The 19,631-nt window shown below is 44.1% G+C and overlaps 3 protein-coding genes and 1 long non-coding RNA gene across 5 annotated transcripts; 2 read left to right on the forward strand and 2 right to left on the reverse strand.

Moving 5' to 3' along the window:
• The first annotated feature begins 2,589 nt into the window (after positions 1-2,589).
• On the forward strand, positions 2,590-4,914 carry LOC120675036 (replication protein A 70 kDa DNA-binding subunit-like). Its single transcript, XM_039956126.1, has 6 exons — positions 2,590-2,685; positions 3,828-4,098; positions 4,185-4,287; positions 4,378-4,505; positions 4,603-4,684; positions 4,788-4,914. The coding sequence occupies exons 1-6, from the start codon at positions 2,665-2,667 to the stop codon at positions 4,912-4,914; spliced, it is 732 nt and encodes a 243-aa protein (XP_039812060.1). The 5' UTR covers positions 2,590-2,664.
• Positions 4,915-5,067: 153 nt separating this feature from the next.
• LOC120672090 lies at positions 5,068-7,464 on the forward strand. 2 transcript variants are annotated; one of them, XM_039952384.1, is made up of 6 exons: positions 5,068-5,178; positions 5,335-5,823; positions 5,927-5,999; positions 6,103-6,176; positions 7,049-7,144; positions 7,236-7,464. In XM_039952384.1, the coding sequence occupies exons 1-5, from the start codon at positions 5,165-5,167 to the stop codon at positions 7,122-7,124; spliced, it is 726 nt and encodes a 241-aa protein (XP_039808318.1). In that variant the 5' UTR covers positions 5,068-5,164; the 3' UTR covers positions 7,125-7,144; positions 7,236-7,464. The 2 variants fall into 2 exon arrangements, with proteins under 2 accessions (XP_039808318.1, XP_039808320.1); XM_039952386.1 differs by lacking the exon at positions 6,103-6,176 and having other exon boundaries at positions 7,236-7,315.
• A 4,441-nt stretch (positions 7,465-11,905) lies between these two features.
• On the reverse strand, positions 11,906-13,051 carry LOC120671880. Its single transcript, XR_005673897.1, has 2 exons — positions 12,370-13,051; positions 11,906-12,156 (listed from the first exon to the last, which is right to left on the reverse strand). It is a non-coding gene; the product is annotated as an uncharacterized LOC120671880 (long non-coding RNA).
• A 1,233-nt stretch (positions 13,052-14,284) lies between these two features.
• LOC120673862 (probable LRR receptor-like serine/threonine-protein kinase IRK) lies at positions 14,285-18,145 on the reverse strand. The gene is made up of 2 exons (XM_039954902.1): positions 16,594-18,145; positions 14,285-16,120 (listed from the first exon to the last, which is right to left on the reverse strand). Exons 1-2 carry the CDS (start codon positions 17,967-17,969, stop codon positions 14,653-14,655), a joined length of 2,844 nt encoding a protein of 947 aa, XP_039810836.1. The 5' UTR covers positions 17,970-18,145; the 3' UTR covers positions 14,285-14,652.
• Between the last annotated feature and the right edge of the window lie 1,486 nt (positions 18,146-19,631).

The raw sequence follows: 19,631 nt of genomic DNA on the forward strand, positions 1-19,631 counted from the left end.
TGCATGTTGGCGAATATATGGTTTCGATATTCATCGTCATTATCCTGTAGTGGAAAGATTACCAGTACATTTACCAGATGAGAACAATATTCTTTACCACATAAACGCTAACATGGCTCAAATTGCTTCAAATGACTTCTTGAAAAGAACTATGCTTACTGAATGGTTTGCAGCCAACAGAGCATATGAATCAGCAAGAACTTTAACATATCATGAATTCCCTTCAAAATGGCGTTGGGATTTACAAACAAGAACTTGGGAGCCTAAACAATCATCGAAAGGCAAAATAGGCAGACTTTATTATGTACATCCCTCCGTTGGTGAAAGATATTATCTTAGAATTCTACTTATGACTGTCAAAGGTGCACAAAGCTATGAAGATGTTAGAACATACAATGGAATAATTTATCCTACTTTTAGAGCAGCTTGCAATGCTAAAGGCCTACTTGGTAATGACCAGGAATGGTATCATGCTTTCGATGAAGCTGCAGCATGGGCCACATCAGCTCAACTTAGACAACTTTTTGTCACAATGCTTCTTTACTGTGAAGTTGCAGATGAATTTGCCTTCTTCGAAAAAGTTTGGAGGTTAATGTCAGATGATGTTCAATACCAACTTAGAGAAAACATCAACAACAAATCATACACAATACCAGATTCCACACTAAGAGATTTCCTTCTTGATGATTTAACAACACTTTTCGCCCGTAATGGCAGAAATATTCGAGACCACAACATCCCTACAAGAAATAATCCATCTTCTTCTTTTCGGGGCAATCGTCTAATCCAAGAAGAGTTAAGTTATGATGCTGCTGATTTACTAATAAAATCTGAAGAAATGATGTCAAGCTTAAATGATGAACAGTCGTACGCTTTCAAAACAATTACATCTGCTGTTAATGAAAGCAGGCCTGCCTTCTACTTTGTATCTGGATATGGTGGGACTGGAAAAACTTATCTATGGAACACTATTGTTACTTATCTACGAGGTAATCAGAAAATAGTACTAACTGTTGCATCTTCTGGTGTTGCATCATTGCTTATTCCTGGTGGCCGTACAGCCCACTCCAGATTCAAAATACCATGTGATTTAGATGATGACACTATCTGCGATATCAAACGAGGAACTATGCTGGCAGAGCTTATTCAACAAACATCACTCATAATATGGGATGAAGTTCTTATGACACATAGAAGAGCTTTGGAAACACTTGATAGAACACTACGAGACCTATTATCTGTTACTAATCCTGAACTGCGTCACATTCCATTCGGTGGTAAAGTTGTTGTCCTAGGTGGTGATCCACGACAAATACTTCCAGTTATAGAAAATGGAACGAAAAACCAAATTATAGATGCTGCTATAATTAACTCTCCATTATGGTCTTCAATCACTATTCTTATATTGCACAAAAATATGAGGCTACAAGCAACAAATTCAGATGCTGCATCACAAAAAGAATTATCTGATTTCAGTGAATGGGTACTGTCTATTGGAGAAGGAAATGTGCCATCACAACTTCCAATTGATACTCCAGATGAAATGCTAGTGCCAATACCACAAGACTTTCTTATAAAAGATTACACTGAACCCATTCCTGCTATAGTTGATTCTGTGTATGCTGACCTGACAAATCAATATAAAAATGTTGATTATTTAAAAACCAGAGCAATACTATGCCCGAAAAATGACACAGTTGATGAAATTAACACATATATAGTCTCCCTTCTTCCTGGGGAGATCAAGCAATATTTAAGTTGTGATAAAGTTGTCAAAGCACCGGACAGCCATGAATCATATGATATCTTATATCCAATTGAGCTCCTTAACTCATTAAATGGTTCTAACTTTCCAACTCATGAACTCAATCTAAAGGTGGGCGTTCCAATCATGCTTCTGCGCAATCTAAATCAATCGATTGGCTTATGCAATGGGACAAGACTAATAGTAACAGCTCTGGGTGATATGGTTATACAAGCTACAATTATGAGCGGCTCATTCGTTGGCCATAGTGTTCTCATCCCAAGGATACGACTAACACTAAAAAATCATAAATTACCATTTGTTCTTGAACGAAGGAAATTCCCAATAAGAGTATGTTATGCGATGACCATTAATAAAAGTCAAGGTCAGACATTAGCCACGGTTGGAATATATCTGAAAACGATAGTTTTCACTCATGGACAGCTCTACGCAGCAATCTCCAGAGTTACATCTAAGAAAGGATTGAAAATTCTTATTGAAGATGATAATGGAAATTATTGTGACACAACCAAAAATATTGTCTACCGTGAAGTATTAGCGGCAATGAATTGCCAAACAAACTACTCAGCAATATGAATCCAAATTTATATATGTAGTAACCTCCTTTTGACAGATTATGAACTAGGTAATTACACAAATATCCATATTTATGAACCTATTGCAGTTCATTTTCAATTCAAACTGTGTATGTACAGGAGACACAAAAACATATATACATGATACAATACCCAATCTATTCTCACAGTTACAATTTTCTCTCTCTTTTACAGATCAAGATGGTCTTCAGTCCACTCTCAAGTTTACAACCCAGAAACTAGCACAAGACAATCCATGTACGTGTTTGTAGAAAATGGGAATTCCATGGAAGCAATGAAAATGGTCCACTACAACACATTGATATGGTTCTTGTCGACAACCAGGTAAACCAACCACTCATCAAGTTAGATGCATGCTTTTTTACCCCTTTAGAGTTATAGCAAATGCATACCTGCCTTGGTAATGTGGATTATTTATGCCAACACTGTTGGACCACATAATCTCAAGTTGGCAGCAAAACTTTGCATGCATTCCATCATGTATCAGTGTATTGCAGACCTGGCTTAGAATCTTGTGGTGTCAACAAGATCAAGAGCCTCCTCACAGCCTGTTCGGCTGGGTACAAGTGGCTGGAGCAGCAGCTCCACCCCAGCCAGAACCACCCTGCCTATCCCCCGCTGCTCATCCATCAGTCAGCTCCAGCATCAACTTAAACCCAGCTATTTATGATGAGCCGAACAGGCTATCAGTCCTCACCCATATATCATTCAGTTGGATAACCCCTTATCCAAAACCCTAGCAACAAACAATTGACTGTTAATATAATCGATGAATATAGGATAAATACATGTAATCAGCTGCACCATTATACATTCCATCATTCCAGATGACCTTCTAGTGCCTTCATTCATCTGAACTAGCTGATACCATGCTAAGCTATCCTCCATATGCTATTATGGTAATTAATCTATTTTTTATAGGATGGAGTCATCATATACCTTCCTGGATGCGCAAATGCACTTCGTTTAAGGGGAAAAAATGTTACAGGCCATTTCCGATTATACTGTGTAACAAAATATTTGGTTTGTGCATTGTTCATTAAACAAAATCCTTCAGAATCCAAAACTAGAGCTTTACTTTTATGTTATAAGAAAATTTCTTGGACTGTTCTTTGTTTCAAATTTCAGAAATCTGTAGGTGATTCTTCCTATTTGCAATAATTGAGCAACATAATTTGCTTTAAGCAAACTTTAACAAAATATGGACCTTTTAGATCCTTTTTTTTTACACATAGACACATTGTGATGCCAGAGTTGTCTTATGAGGATGTCCCTCTAAGATTCTGTTTGATATTATGGTGACACTTCCAAAACTATCTCTTTCTAGAAAAGATATTTGAAAATATGTATGTTTTCATGGATAGCTCATCATTACGAAGATGAAATAAGCAGAATAATAATAATCTTGAATTTCATACAACACCTAGAACTAATACCACTATATTTTTTTGTGTGCTCCCTTACAGGGAAATACCATGTACGCTGAGATACCTGCAAAAGAAACAGACAAGCTAGGACCTATGATACAAGTGGACAGAACCTATGTTATAGCTCGCTTCAAAGTTTGCAATGCAAAAAAAAATTTCAAATCTGTCCCAGGTCCCTATATGCTAGAATTCACCTGCCATACCAAAATTAGTGCTGCAACCGAGCAAATAACTGGGCCTAAGTATATCTACAACCTGACTCCTTTTGAAAAACTCCCAGAATTCATCAATAACACCAAAAAATTCCATGGTTAGTGTCTATACTAAATTATCTGCTCTACTTTATAAGATACATTTATATGCCAACTCTAATTTTGACTGATTTTCTATTGGCAGATATCCTTGGCATTATAACAGAAATCAATGAACCAGAGTGGATTCCCTTCTCTAATCAGCCTAATCCTTCCCTACGACGTGACATCAGGTTGACAAATGGATGGTAAGCAACTCATCGAACAAAAAATATGGCATTGTTAATTTCGTACATATTCCCCATTAAAGAAAACAAAAAATAACATATTGTCATCAGTGGCCAAGAGATAAAAATGGCAATTTGGGGTTCAAAAGCAACACAATTTAATCTCCCTGAAGATCCAAATATGGAAGACAGGCCAGCTATAGTGCTATTCACAGGATGTCTAGTGAAATACTATCAAGGTATGTCATCCTCCAATCCTATAATATTTATTAAACATATTTGTCGACATAGTATTTGTATTACTAAATAACATTGCCAAAAATATTATCCCTGTAGAAAATTTTTATGTTAGTGGGTACTCTGCATGCCATTGGTATATCAATCCTGACATACTAGAAGCAGCAAGCCTACTAAACAGGTATAAAAAATATATTACTTTCCCTGCACATATATATATCAACTTATCACATTGTTCCATATATACTTACTTCAAACTCTATCTGTACACTATACTGCTGTAGAACACATGGACAATATTACAAGATTAAAAGATCCGGCATTCCAATTGCTGAACAAAGCCAACCAGAACCTCCACCTGTAGCTGATTTTCTCACGCTACAGGAAATGGAAGCTATAGACCCGTACTAGTTTCCGGTAATATATATTCTAATATACAATTTCAGCAAGAGATATTTACCTCCGAACTCCATTGTCTAAACTGAAAGTTAAATCTAATATCAACCAATTGCTTATGCAGGCAACTGGATGCCGATGCATTGTTACAATTGTCCGTTTAGTTGAAACACAAAATTGGTGGTATCCAGCTTGCAACATATGCAAAAAGTCATGCTTACCAGAAGGTTCATCTTACAGGTGTCCAAAATGCAACATATTGGACATGTACACATACAAGTAAGTTTACACATGTCATTGCATGCTTTTTCATTCCAATTACAATTAATATTTCCTCTCCCTCTCGAACAGCAACATGCTATTACTTATTTTAATAGCTACTATATAGACACATACATATTTATTGGTACCACACTAAAATACAATTGCAATTAGATACAAGCTGCCATTTTTTGCTTCCGATGGAACTGAAGAATCAGAGATGATTGCCTTCGCTGCTGTTGCTCAATCCATAGTTGGCAAACCAGTTGAAACTATGATGAGATCAATAAGAAATAGAGACAACATTCCTCCTGATATTGCTGCCATTGTATCCTCAAAATTCACCTTCTCTGTCGCAATGGCAGAATCTAGCTTCAGTAAACCAAAGAAATCCTACCAAATCAACAGTATATTGCACAATTATGGGAAACAACGTGCTCTACCATTCCACGGTCCAAATCAAGCTCAACTGTCAAATGAACATAACCAGTTATCTGCCCAGCCTAGTGCAAGTACTTCTCCATCATACATTCCTCCTGGTAGTTCTCAAAATCCTTTCCATGAAACTCCAACCAAAATACTACCACTAGACCAGATCCTCCTGCAAACTCCACCAAAAAACATAGAGATTCCTAAAAACAACAAAGGAGATGACAGTATCATGTAAGTTCAGAACTTTCTCCATGTTTTCACACTTTAGATATAAATTATATAAATTTTCTATTATTGACAAGTTGCATTAATCTGAACATAAAACTTTAACCAGTGATCCTACACCATCAATTGAAGCAAAGTCAGCAAAGAAAAGACTGCACATTTCAGAAAGAGATGAAGAAAAGGTATGCATCTACATAATTGTATTAGAACAGCATCAAATTTTAGTTGTCCTAACACCTAAATTTGACAACAACAAAAAATATTTGATCCCTGTATATTTACTAGAATGGAGAAGAACCATATTCTGAAACAACTCCTGACCAAGAGATAGCTCAACAAACAAATCTTAACAGGCAAAGGTAATATATAATTTACAACTATATTAGTTCTTGCTTATATATTTTACAATTACTTCTATTCTTAGGATTAATGTATGCATTTGCCATACAAGGATAGCCACTAACAATTGTTAGTATCAAACTAGAGTGTCTATATACTTAACAAATGCACATACACAACCAGCACTTATAAATATTAGAACAAAAAAAGTAATGCCTCCTACTGACTATGCAAAAACAAACTCATATTGGTCTCAACCATACTAACTGGATCATATCTGCAAAATCTTTGACTTGCTAGATTCTACTTGATGCATGATCTATATTAGCACCATTAACATAGCTTATGATATGAAAATAATATGATTCAGACTTAGTTTTTTTTAGATCTATGACATATTAATATTGAGAGCTTGTAAATGACTTTATGTTTGCATACTATTGAGAGATCCTATGGTTTTAAGTTATTAAGAGCTCCTATATCATTGTTCTCAAAGAAGCTAACTGCATCTACAGATAATAAGATTCAAGGATCCATTCATGGTGACCACAGCTTTGGTTGCCCTGGTTTCCATAGCTTATGTTTTATCATATTACATAGTTGGTCCATTCGATATATAGATTGGTCATGCTATTACATCCTGAAAATTCCGACATTATTTAGAACATTCTAAATTTAAAACTCTGAAAAAAAAAGTTTTATGCAGTCAGTTTATTTTATGTGTTTAATTGATAGGTCACCAAACATATACATGATAAATTATATTAACCCTTTATCAATTAATAGTACGCAAACAAATCACCGATCAGCACTAAGAAGTAAGAGCATAGTTATCAACATTCAGAATTTTGAATTTTATACTACTGACACATTCTACTCCATAAATCACCAGCAACGTGCAGCGAACAGCGGCATCACCTGCAGAAAAGATCAGTTCCTCTAGAAGCTCAAAGAGCCCTAAGAAATGACAAGATCAGCATTTAGTCAGGTATATTACTTTACACTAGCAAACTACACAATAACATACACAAGATTTCCTTCTTAATTTCTTGACTGATACCATAAATGCTTTATTTCAGCTTTCCCGGCCTTACCACCGGACACTACCCAGCAACCAAAACTCGACGAAGCAGTGGCAGCGCCAGAACTTTGATCTTGCCAATCAAAATTAGAAAATAGAGTACTTATATATAAACTAATGTTTGTCAAACCATCAGTGTGGTAGTCGTATATCGTATACCTAACTATTTGCAGAACTGAACACATTGCATACACTAGCTGTAATGAGACATAATACTTTTATGTGTACATACTGCATGTGCCTACTATTTAACTTAGATACGCACATTTCCATTACACAATTAAAATTCAAGTTATAGACACACATCGATAGCGCGCCAAGGGCGCGCGCAAAATACTCGGGGCCTAAATGTGCCCACCGATGCCTGGCTCCGTAATAAATGAGGCCCGTGAGCACGAGGCCGCGGTTGGTGCCCATGGATTTTTTTTTGAAAGCACCGATGGATTCCCCTCGAGCAGCTGCAATGTATCTTACCTGTATAATAGGAATGGATCATGTGTCAGCTGTCAGCTGGTAGTAATTGTTTCAAGCTTCACAATACAACTGGTAATAAGGTGGAGCCCATAGAAATAAAAAAGTCCAGCCCAAATTGATGAGTGTGGCCACGCCCTCTCTCACCGTAGCTCACATGCTGCTGCAGTGGCCAATATGAATTCTTTATTCTTCTTACCTAGTAGTAGCGTTGTTTCTGGTTGATACTACTCCTCATTCTTTATTCACTCTTCACAATATATGTTACTAGGAACAAGAGCTTGCTACCCTCTTACTACCTCCTATTGCGGGTGCCCATGGAAGCGAGAGGAAGGAGGAGCACGTGCATCAGTCGGGAGTACTTCACCCGTTTAAAAAAGAATGTAAATCTTGTTTCCCGAGAAGTCAAATATTTTTAATTTTAATTAAATTTATATAAAAAGTTACTAACATCTGTGTCTCCAAGTTGATGTAGTATAAAAATATATTACATGTTTAATTTAAAAATACTTATGTTCTAATATATATTAGTACTATTTTGTATAAATTTAGTTAAAATTGGAATTGTTTGACTCTCAAAAAATAAGATTTACTTTTTTTTGAGACGGAGGGAGCAGTTGCGGTAGTACACGCGACGCCTTGGTGTGTGCCGCCGGCCACGCAGCGAGGCCTCCGCCCGTGGCCAACGGTCGAGGCGAAACAGACGGGGCGAGCAGCTAGGAGCGAGAGCAGGCTGCGACTGTTCGCAGCTCGGGGCTCATATATCCTATTTGGCTTTCGTTTAGTTGCGCATGTAAAATTTTTAAAATAGAATTTTTTTTATATTTGAAGTATTAAATATACACTAATCACAAGACTAATTACAGAACTCGTCTATAAACTACGAGACGAATTTAATGAGCCTAGTTAATCTATCATTAGTGGATAGATACTGTAGCAATTTAGTGTCTAATCATGGCCTAATTAAGTTCATTAGATTCATCTCGTAATTTACAAACAAATTATGCAATTAGTTTTTTATTTTATTTAGATTTAATACTTCATGCATGTAATATTCCTCTTCGATGTGATAGTTTTGAAATTTTAAATTTTACAACTAAACAAGGGGTTGATTTGGAACGTACTAATGAATAGTGCAACTTTGAGCATTAATTATGAATGTTTATAAAATCTAATTACAAAATCACCATCAAAACCCTACACTACTTCGCGAGACGAATCTAACGAGGTCTTTAACCGCAAGATCTGATGAAACTTGGTCCATTAGATTCGTCTCGAAAAGTTGCACCCAACTATAAAAGAGTTTTGCAAATAAATTTTGTTTAGTACTCCATGCATGTAAAATTCTATTGCGCTAGAAAGTAGCGCAACAGAAGGAAACGGGGCTTAGAATTACTCGTGTTGTAGAGTCTAGCTACTGACAGGTAAGGCTGGACGAAAAACTCGTAACTCGCTAACTCGCTCGACTCGCTCATTAGTAACTCGGCTCGAGCTCGACTCGTTTTATAATGAGCCAGCTCGTTTTATAACAAACCAGCTCGCTTTATAATGAGCTAGCTCGAGCTGGCTCGCGAGCTACTCGCGAGCCATAACAAGTCAAGATAAATAACAAATATTGTATGAATTAGCGAGCCATAACAAGCCAAGATAAATAACAAATATTGTATGAATTAGTGGAAATGATCAATAAATAATGATTGATCATGGTCATGTATGATAACATACTTATATTTTTCATTGTAAAATTCACATTATTTTATTTATTTCGCTTTAAATATGCATGTGATATGTTTTTTTACAGATTTACGGTTATCATCTCTATGTAAATATTTTTATACTCTGGCTCTCGAGCCAAACGAGCTAGCTCGAGCCACTAACGAGCCGAGCCGAGCCGAGCTAGCTTTCTGGCTCGTTTGTATAACGAGCTATAACGAGTCGAGCCATAACGAGCCGAGCTAGCCGAGCCACTAACGAGTCGAGTTGGCTTGATATCCAGCCCTACTGACAGACCCCATTTGTTTCCGATGCGCTACTCGCGCTGCAAAAAGAATCTTGCGTGTATAGAGTACTAAATGAAGTTTATTTGCAAAATCTTTTCACAGATGGGTGCAATTTTGCGCGACGAATCTAATAATAGTAATTAATCGATGATTAGCTACAGTACCAATCCCTAATCATGCAGTCAAAGGTCTTATTAGATTCGTCCCGCGAAATAGTGCAGGGATTATGAAGTTAATTTTGTAAACTAACTTAATTTAGTACCTTAATTATTGATCAAAATTTGTGCTACTTGTGCTGCTCGCAAACCCAACAGGGCCAATCACGGTACGTGAGCACAGCACAGGTACAGCATACCTGAGCATCCGCAGGCCGTAGCTAGTAGAGAGGTTAAACAAAGGTGCCGTTTAGTTCCAAACAGAAAATTTTTGGATGTCACGTCAATAGTTTGATCAGATGTCGGGAGGGTTTTTCGGATACTAATTAAAAAACTAATTTCAGAACTCACTTGGAAACCACGAGATGAATCTTTTGAGGCCTTTGACCGCATCATTAGCACATATGGGGTTACTATAGCGCTTATGGCTAATCATGCACTAATTAGGCTTAAAAGTTTCGTCTCGTCATGTACATCCAAACTGTGTAATTAGTTTTGTTATTTAATTGCATTTAGTGCTTCATACATGTGTTTAAAGGAGTGAAAAATTTTGGTAACTAAACGGCCCCAAACCGAGCTAGCAAGAAATACTACGACCCTATTTAGTTTCCAAAATCTTTTATGCAGTACTCATCACATCAAATCTTCGAACATATATATGGAGCATTAAATGTAGTTGAAAAAATAACTAATTACACAGTCTATCTGATTAGCACGAGCTGAATCTTTTAAATCTAATTAGTCTATAATTAAATATTATTTGTCAAATAACAACGAAATGTGCTACAATATCAAAATTCAATTTTTTTTACCAACTAAACACACTTTAAGTTGATAACAGTTCGGGACAGCGTCCTCGGAGGACGGGCTATGGCTTCGGGGAGTACAAACTTTCTCCGTAGGAGAAGCACGTAGGTAGCCGCGCAGTGTATGGGTTAAATCTCTTGCACCACTCACACTCTGTTCGTTGGGCTGGAGCTGGTGTTGAAGCGGTATGAGAGAAAAATAATATTGACTAGCTGGTGGCTGGAAGCTGATACTAGAGCAGTGTGAGAGAAAAACACTGTTGATCTGAAGCCTGGTGGAGCCGCCGTGTCTGCTCGCACGGCGCGCGTGAACCCAATCTTCGTAACAGCAACGCGACAAAAAAAAACCTGGCCGGCGAATCCCACGGCGCCATCCGAAATCAGATCCTCTACCGTCGGGGGCACTGACTGGACTCTGCAGTCATGTCCATCCAACCGTCCTTCCGTGATCCGACGATGGTTCATGCGCGCGGCTCTCCTATCTGCCAGACTCGCTCGCGAGTCGCGGACTCGCGGCTCATCCCCGGCTCGCTTCCCCTTCGCTTGCCTTTGGCTGGTTTGACCGCGACACCGCCAAGCCCAGGCGAAGCTGACCCGATGGCCACGACAGAGGAGGCGGTGGCGCTGCGGCGCAAGCTCAGGGGCCTGGCAGCCGCGGGAAGCGCCGATGCCGAGGCCTTCGACAGGGCGCGGCCGATGCTGCCGGCGCTGACGAGGTTCCTGTCCTTTGGCGTGGAACAGTTCCTGTACACGAACCGGTGTGGCCCGATCTTGATCGGCGTTTGCCGCACGAGAAGGACCACGGCACCGCCGGCGGCGAGGACCAGCGTCGACGAGTAGCTGACGTATTATGACGGAGGTGAGGCCGTTGACGTCGACGACGACGAGGTTGGCGCTGACGTCGCGGAACTTGATGTTCTAGAAGATGTCGAGCTCCACGGCGAGCAGGTGGTTGATGGCGGCGTTGCCATCGTCATCCTGGGCGTTGGTGAGACCCGGCCACCCAGGTACTTGTCCGTGAGCACGGCCGGCATTGTTTTCAGCAAACTGTGTGTGCTTTGATTTGATTGTCTTCCACCCCATCTCATTAGACTGTGCTGAAATTCATCGAAGAAGCCTGGAGTAAAAATCTGCATATTTGAATTGTGCCATCAATACATTCTCTCAATTGTGCATCTGAACCTACTGTCGTTGAAATGAAAAGTTATGGGAATTGCATCTCTAAACAACAGATCATTTTGTGCATCTCTGAACTTGAAATAATTAGCATCACTTCTTATTCAATTCCAAGTAAATTTACAACACACTGTCAATCTTTACAATTTGCATGATTTTGCTACTTTAGATACAATCACAAGTTATACAGTCTTGCTCTATTTCTTCAACTTTGTCGGCTGTACCACCAGTTGGCCTTGATCTGTAGTCTGGTGGCTCAGTTGAGGATTGCTACTGAGAAACTGCACTGACTGTATGTCTGGAGGTGGAGCCTGCAGCAAAAGGATGAACACTGGTTATTGCCAAATTTTCGCTGCCAATGAGCAAAATAAAAAAAAAATGTATGTCTGGAGGTGGAGCCTGCAGCAAGAGGTGTTGCTTCTTGAATCTAGCGACATATCAATTTGCAGCGCATGAGGAGAAAAGAAGACAATTAAATGGCTAAGCGCATATGTTGCTTAAACAAAGCAATATGTTCAAGTTACCTGCCCAAACGGTGAGCCTGGAAATCCCTGGGCGCTGGGCCGCACGCCGCCGTGCCGGTGGCCACGGTGCTGCCCCCGCTGGGCGACTCGCCGTCCGCGCTGCCGCCGGCGGTGGCTACGCGGCTGCTGGCGCTGGGCGGCCCGCCGTCCGCGTCGCCGTCGCTGCCGCCTATCGCGGGCTTCGAGGGCGCCGGCAACAGCTTGCGGCGCGCGGCAGGTCACCGCGGCGGTGCTCATGGAGGAGAGCGAACGACTGCGGCGGGGAAGGAGGGAGGAGGCTGGGCGGCGAGGGAATCCGGCGGCGAGGGGTCCGACGCTTTGCGGCGGCGTGCGGAGCTGCAGAGGATGCATCGAATGAGAAGGAAATCGGCGTCCTCCTGTTGGCGAGTCAACCGTCGGCCAGGAGAGCGGAGCGCGTGAGCCATCAGGGGAAGCATCGTAGGATCGCGGGTGGACGGTGGATTTGCTTGACTGCAGAGCGACGTCGCGGTGCCCGACTGCAGAGGATCTGAATCCGCGCCACCCCACGCACGATTCGCTCGGAGTCGGACCAATGGCTGATTGTTGATCGACACTACCAGCATGTCCGGCTCAAATTAATCTACTGTTTCTTTACATGTACCCTCTGTTCTAAACTCTTCCAAACACTAAACCAACAACACAAGGTATGATTGCTCGAGTCTCTCCCGGACGTGCGTTCAGTGACTTAGCCATGGAATCTAGCTACATATAGTCTGTAACTTTACGATTTTCCCGTAGTAATACTCTAACTCTACTAGAGATTACAAGCAAACAAAAGAACTCCCACAGGATGTACAGTTCAAAAGATGATTTAAAGAAGAGAGGATGAGTAAGCGTTTCTGTAGTTCCCTTCCAATCAATAAGTAGCATGTGGACGTTGCTTTCGAGTGAATCAAAAGCAATACTACTCTCATCGTCCACAAAACTCTTAACCTGTCTGTAGGCTGCACTAGCTAGGAATACTGAATCCGCGAGACAGGACATCGGAGCACTCGATCCCCCGTGATTAAAGCAAACTTGGGTATACTTATTCGCTCGACATGACATGCTTCGGCTACACTCCAACCCTACTTTTTTTTTTGATAAGTTCCTACCCTAGAAATCTTTCATTATCAGATCGACACCCCTCGAACTCTCACTATCAGTACGCACACCTCATCCTGCCGGCCGCTGTTCAGCTGGCGACACGTTTGAAGAACCGCCCGGCTACGACGTTCGGGTGATCTCAAGAACAGACGGGTGGACCTTTTTGTTCGGCACTCGATCCGCCCTGCGAAATGGAGGTCCGGAAAGGCGCCTGACCTGACTGCCTGTCGCTCCATGATTCCGTTGTCCGGCCACCTCCTACCTGGCGATTAGTGCCATACCGCGGTGGAAAGGTGGTGTGTGCTCCATGGCTTGGCTTCGGGCTTTCCCGCCCGGCCGGCAGCCATCATCCGACGAGTGCTGTCGAGGCCTTTGCGCCTTGTTTACTCCTCGCGACGAGCGGAACAGAGCAGATCAGATCGGCGCCGGCGCCGGTGCGGGCAGCAGCGAGGTGAATGCTGCCTGCCGCGGCGCTGCTGGAATTATTGCACGACGTGGCGGTGGCGGTGGAGGAGAGGAGTGTGAGGAGCAAAAGGCTAGGCGATGCCTTCAACCAGGGCCATTCAATTCCTGCGGTGAGGCCGGTGGCGCCGGCGGTGATGGCCCGGCTGCCGGCGTTTTGGAAGATTCAAACGGCAGGTGATGTTCTCTGAAGGCATGCCTTCTCGACGGGAAAATAATAGGAGCGCTTCCAGTTTGTTCTGCTACACGAAATCGGTGATTGGTTTAACACCGAATGAGTAAAAGGAAATGGTTAGCAACTAGCAAGTTAATCTGTTAAAGTAACAGGGAGCAGAGCAAGAAGACAGATTTCGAATGAAGATGTTGAGCAATTTCATCTGTCAGACAGAGGTCACACTATCAGCCGCAGAGCTGCCCATGAACATCAGTCACCTGGTTCCGCCGAGGTGTATCACCAGACCTGGCTCGCATTGCATCGAGTCAATACCTACACGAGCTAACTCGTCCAACCAAGGAACAAAAGAATGTTCAGAGAAGCAACACACGGCTTTTGCATCCCTAAAACTCTGAACACATTACAAGCATTTCACTCTCTGGGCTGCACCGCAGTCTGCATCCCCCTCCTTTCTTCCCCACCGAGCAATCATATATGCATCTCACAAAACAAAAAAGAAAAGGCTCAAGACGAATTAGAACAGAGATCCCGGGTAGTGCTCAAACCAGCTCATCCTCGGCACTATCCTGAGGACTCCTCACCAGCTCGAGTATGCTCACCACCTCGCCCAGGGCAGGCCGGTTCGATGGCACCTGCGAGGTGCAGACCAGGCCCAGCTTGATGATCGGCAGGGCCTCGTCCATGGGGACCTCGCCGCACAGTCGCGGATCGATGCAGTCTTCCGGTCTGCCTTCCTCCAGAGCGCTTCTGACCAAATCACATAACACAACGACATCGTCTTCCAAGTACTCAACAGGCCTCCTGCCCGTCAAGACCTCCAGCACAAGCACCCCAAAGCCATACACATCACACTTCTCGGTGATCTTCACCGTCTTGCATGCAAATTCTGGGGCCATGTACCCAAGTGCGCTCTGGATCTTACTGCTCAGCACGTACCTGTCCAGTATTGGCAGCAGCTTGGCGAGGCCATAGTCGCCTACCTTTGGCTCCCCATTGCTATCCAGCAGCACATTGCTTGACTTGAGATTGTAATGGATGACCCCATGCTGGTGCAGGTATGTCAACCCTCTGGCAACACCGAGGATGATATCAAACCTCTCCATCCAGGAAAGTGAGTTTTCTTCATTGCACTCATGCAGGTGTTTATGCAGATTTCCTCCGGGCAGGTAATCATAGATGAGGAGCTGCAGTGACGAAGTCCAGTAGAAGCCTCTGAGCGCGACAATATTGTGGTGCCGCACCTTGCTAAGCATCTTTACTTGCCGCTCAAAATCATCCTTTGACTTGACCAAGCTAGAGACAGTAAGCTTCTTGATGGCTACCGGCTGTCCATCTCTGAGAACTGTCTTGTAGACTGCACCAAATCCTCCACGCCCAAGCTCACAATCCTTATTCAACAACGCATGGCCACCAGCGCTGAACTCAGGGCTGCCCTTACCAAACATGACAAGCTTCCCAGAGCTAGCATCATTCTCTGGGGACTGGCTAAGGTAATCATCAGATAATGCAGTAGCAGGTGTTGAGCGGGAGGCCGCTGCACGGTCACGGACGCGGCGGTTGAGCACAGATATGGTGATCACTCCGATAGCAATGGCAGCCCCACCCGCAATGGCAACGAGGGTGGAGATGCTCAGTATGATTTTCTTGTGATGAGTGTTGCTAGGTGCACTAGGTGCAGCCTGCGATGAGGGATTTGATGAAGAGTTGGGGTTGAGCACAATCGGCTTTGGCAAAACAGCACTGCATGAATCATTCTTCCGTGAGGTACAGAGACCAGAATTGTCCATGATGAAGGAGTCAGGGATGTTGTTAAAGAAGCGGCTATTGGGCAGATCTCCTGTCAGCATGTTGTGGGAGACGTCGAATATGTGGAGGCTAGGCAGATTGGATAACTCCACGGGTAGGGTCCCCTTCAGCTTGTTCTGAGAGAGATTGACCACCTGGAGACTGCTCAGGTTGCCCATGGTGCTAGGAATTGGCCCCGTGAGGCTATTGTGTGACAAATCCCTGCATTGGAAGAGCACAGATCTGGTTTAAAACGATTCAGAATGTTCGGTCATAACTAACTACAGTACCACTAGCAGTTAGATTATTGATCTAGACAGTACCAGAGACGTTGTAACAAGATTACCACATCCTGCTGATGTAGACCTTTGACTTCAGTTTTGAGTGCATCCAGATTAAAAAAAAAAGATGAAGACAGGATACTGGAGTCTGGGATTCGAGCAAAACAAGGTGACAACACAGACCCATAATTTGCGGTTTGGGGTTCCAAACAGAAAATACGACATCACTGTCCTACATCACTTTCTACAACGTCTCTGCAACCCTAGGAAACTGAAACAAATCAAAGCAGTCAATAAAGAAAAAATAAATAGGCGTAGTCAACTTCACTAACAAGCAATCGCAATGACGTCAAAATTTCATTCCAGAATATGGGTGAAAAATCAAGGAAAGACAAGAAAAAGTAATTTACTTACAGTGAAACGAGGGAGCTGCAGTTCCCAATCTGTGCGGGGATGCGACCCGTGAGCGAATTCCTCCCCATCCGGAGGTCCCGGAGCGCCACCGCGCCGCCAATCTCCGAGGGCACGGTTCCGTCAAGTCGGTTAGCGCTCATGTCGAGCACCTCGAGCAGCCTCATCCCGCCAATGCCGGCCGGCAGCTGCCCCGACAAGGAATTCGAGGACAGGTTCAGAGACTGCAAACCCGCAAAGGCAGTGATCCGCGGCGGGATCTCGCCGGAGAACGCGTTGCTCGACAGGTCCAGCACACGAAGCGCCATTGCAGCGTCCTCGGGCACCTTGACCCACCCGTTGAGCTGGTTGCCAGCCACCGAGACGCGCTGCAGGGGCAGGCCGAACACCCACCAGGGAAGCTCGCCGGTGAGCGCATTACGGCTAAGGTCTACCTCCACAAGGTTCTTGCAGTTCGCGATGGTGTAGGGAATGTCGCCGGCGAATCGGTTGCCCGACAAGTCAAGCCGCTCCAGCGCCCACATTTCGCCGATCCACGCCGGCAGCTCCCCTGCAAGTGCATTGCCGCCGGCGCTGAGGAACCGCAGCCCGGTCAGCCTCCGGAGCGACTCCGGCAGACCGCCCGTGAACAAATTATGCCCAAAATCCAGTGACTTGAGCAGCGCCGCCTCGCCGACATCCGCCGGTATCTCCCCGGCGAGGAGGTTGCGGCTCAAATCCAGGTCCCGTAGCGAGCTGCTACGGGGGAATCCACCGGGCACACTCCCGGAGAGCTCGTTGCCGGAGAGGTCGAGAGAGCGGAGAAAAGGCAGCGACCATAGCCCGTCAGGGATTGGCCCGGCGAGGCGGTTGGACGAGAGGTTGAGGGACACGAGCGAGGCGCAGGACGCGACGGCGGGTGGGATGTAGCCGGAGAGCTGGTTGTGCGCGAGGGAGATGGTGCGGACGGAGCGGCATTGGGCGAAGAGCTGGGCGGGGACGGGCGCGGCGAGGCGGTTGGAGGAGAGGTCGAGGGAGCGGAGCCGCGGGAGCGCGGCGAGGAGGTTGGGGAGCACGGGCCCCGAGAGGTTGTTGCGCGGGAGCGCGAGGGAGAGGAGCGCGTCGAGGCGGAGCAGCGCGTGCGGGAGGCGGCCGGAGAGCGACGCCGCCGGGAGCGCGAGCGAGGTGACGCGGCCCGTGCGCGCGTCGCAGCCGACACCCGGCCAGGAGCAGGGGCGGTCGTCGTCCTCGGTCCACGTGGCGAGGCGGCCCGACGGGTCGGAGACGCCCGTCTTGAAGACCACCAGCGCGAGCACGTCGTCGGTGAGCGCGCCCGTCGTCGCGGCCGCCGCGAGGAGCAGCGCGGCGAGGGGCAGGAGGAGCGGGCAGGCGGCGGCCATCGCGACGCGGCGGGGCAGGAGGACGAGCGAGGAGGGATCACAGCGGCGCTCTGCCCATTTGCGCGGAGCAGCTCTGGGGCGGTGCGGGGAGGAGTGGGGGTAGTGGCGTAGCGCAGCGCGGCGGAGACGTGGGGAGAGAGCCAGAGAGGGGGAAGCAGTAGGAGAGTGCTGCTATTAATGAGCTACGAGTAGAACAAATAGGAATGGACAAAATGTTCTGTTTCCTCGCTTCCATCCGCTTTTGCCCAAAAGGATAAGTTTTTTTTGGAAAACATTAAATTTCATCTTAGACCTGTTTAGTTTTCAAAAAAAATCTACAGTATCTGTCACATCGAATCTTCGGACACATGCATGAAATATTAAATGCAGTTAAAAAACCAATTACACAGTTCAACTGTAAATGAAGAAACGAATCTTTTAAACCTAATTAGTCCATGATTAAATATTAATTACCAAATAACAACGAAAGTGCTACAGTACCCAAATCCAAAAAAAATCGCAAACTAAACACACCCTTAGCAATGTAGGCAAAAACAATATCCGTGACGGCGAATTCAACCTAAACCCCCAAATTTTCATGCATTCACCTCCATCAGTTTAGCTAATCTTCTGGCAAATAAGGCAAAAAGGAAAAAAGTAACAAGAATTAGAGCAGTGGTTATGTATCTCTTGCCATGGTGTTGTATTGTGCGTGTATTGAGACAGTATTGTCTAGTTCGGCCGTTTGAACAAATTAGATCACGTATTTACGTGTGGCATCGCTGGCTCGCGACGAACGGTTAGCGTCGCTGGAGCAGCATGCCAGAATGTTCATTTATATTTGCCTTAAATTTCTCTTAACTGGAGTTATTTACTGTTATTTATCTTATTTTGGTGAGCATGGCACTCTAATTTATTGCTATTATTCCTTTTATGGCAAGTCTCAAGTGCACCTCAAATCTCTAATTTATTTGTTAAGTTCATTCTCTTGACAGTGCATAACGCAGCAAGCATAGTATATGGATATGCTGCCGGCGACGGCGATCCGGCTATAATATTTCTGTTTCACAGCATTGCAATGAAAAACTTGATTTCCCAGGCTGCCCACCATTCAGTCATTCACCAGAGACAACGGGAAGTAATAACACTGGAATTAAAAATTAATTTCAGAACTGAATTAACCGGAAGTAATAGATTTTTTGTGACGATTTAACTATGAATTCTATGCGACCAAGCAATTAACCCTGTTTATGGAACTTCAAAACAAAAGCGTGCGTCAGAAATTTGCCAAAGTTTCCAGGCAGTGCCTACTCGTACGCTCGTCAGCAGTGCCTGAAGGTTGCTTGTATTCAATGCCCTACAACCACTCTCATTTACGCCGGCCGCTTTTGTTCAGAACAGGGGCATTTAATGTGAACTTATTATGATCTGGAGCAGCATAGGAATGGGGTGCCGTCGCAGCTCGGGGACAGGTATGCCCAGTCACCCACGCCACGGGCCGGTGGGTGAGCCACTGAGCCGAGGACAACCATTCGAAAAAATTAAAATTTACCGCCATGTATTATGCATCCAGCCACTCAGTGATACGGGTAGTCAAGTTTTAAATATTCAGCTTGCAACTGAGATCAGATTCCTTGCAATGCCATTGTAAATTTTCTATGAGGAGTATAAGTAACCAAATTG

This window comes from Panicum virgatum, chromosome 5N (genome assembly GCF_016808335.1).
Source record: "Panicum virgatum strain AP13 chromosome 5N, P.virgatum_v5, whole genome shotgun sequence".
In the NCBI taxonomy this organism is placed as follows: domain Eukaryota; kingdom Viridiplantae; phylum Streptophyta; class Magnoliopsida; order Poales; family Poaceae; genus Panicum; species Panicum virgatum.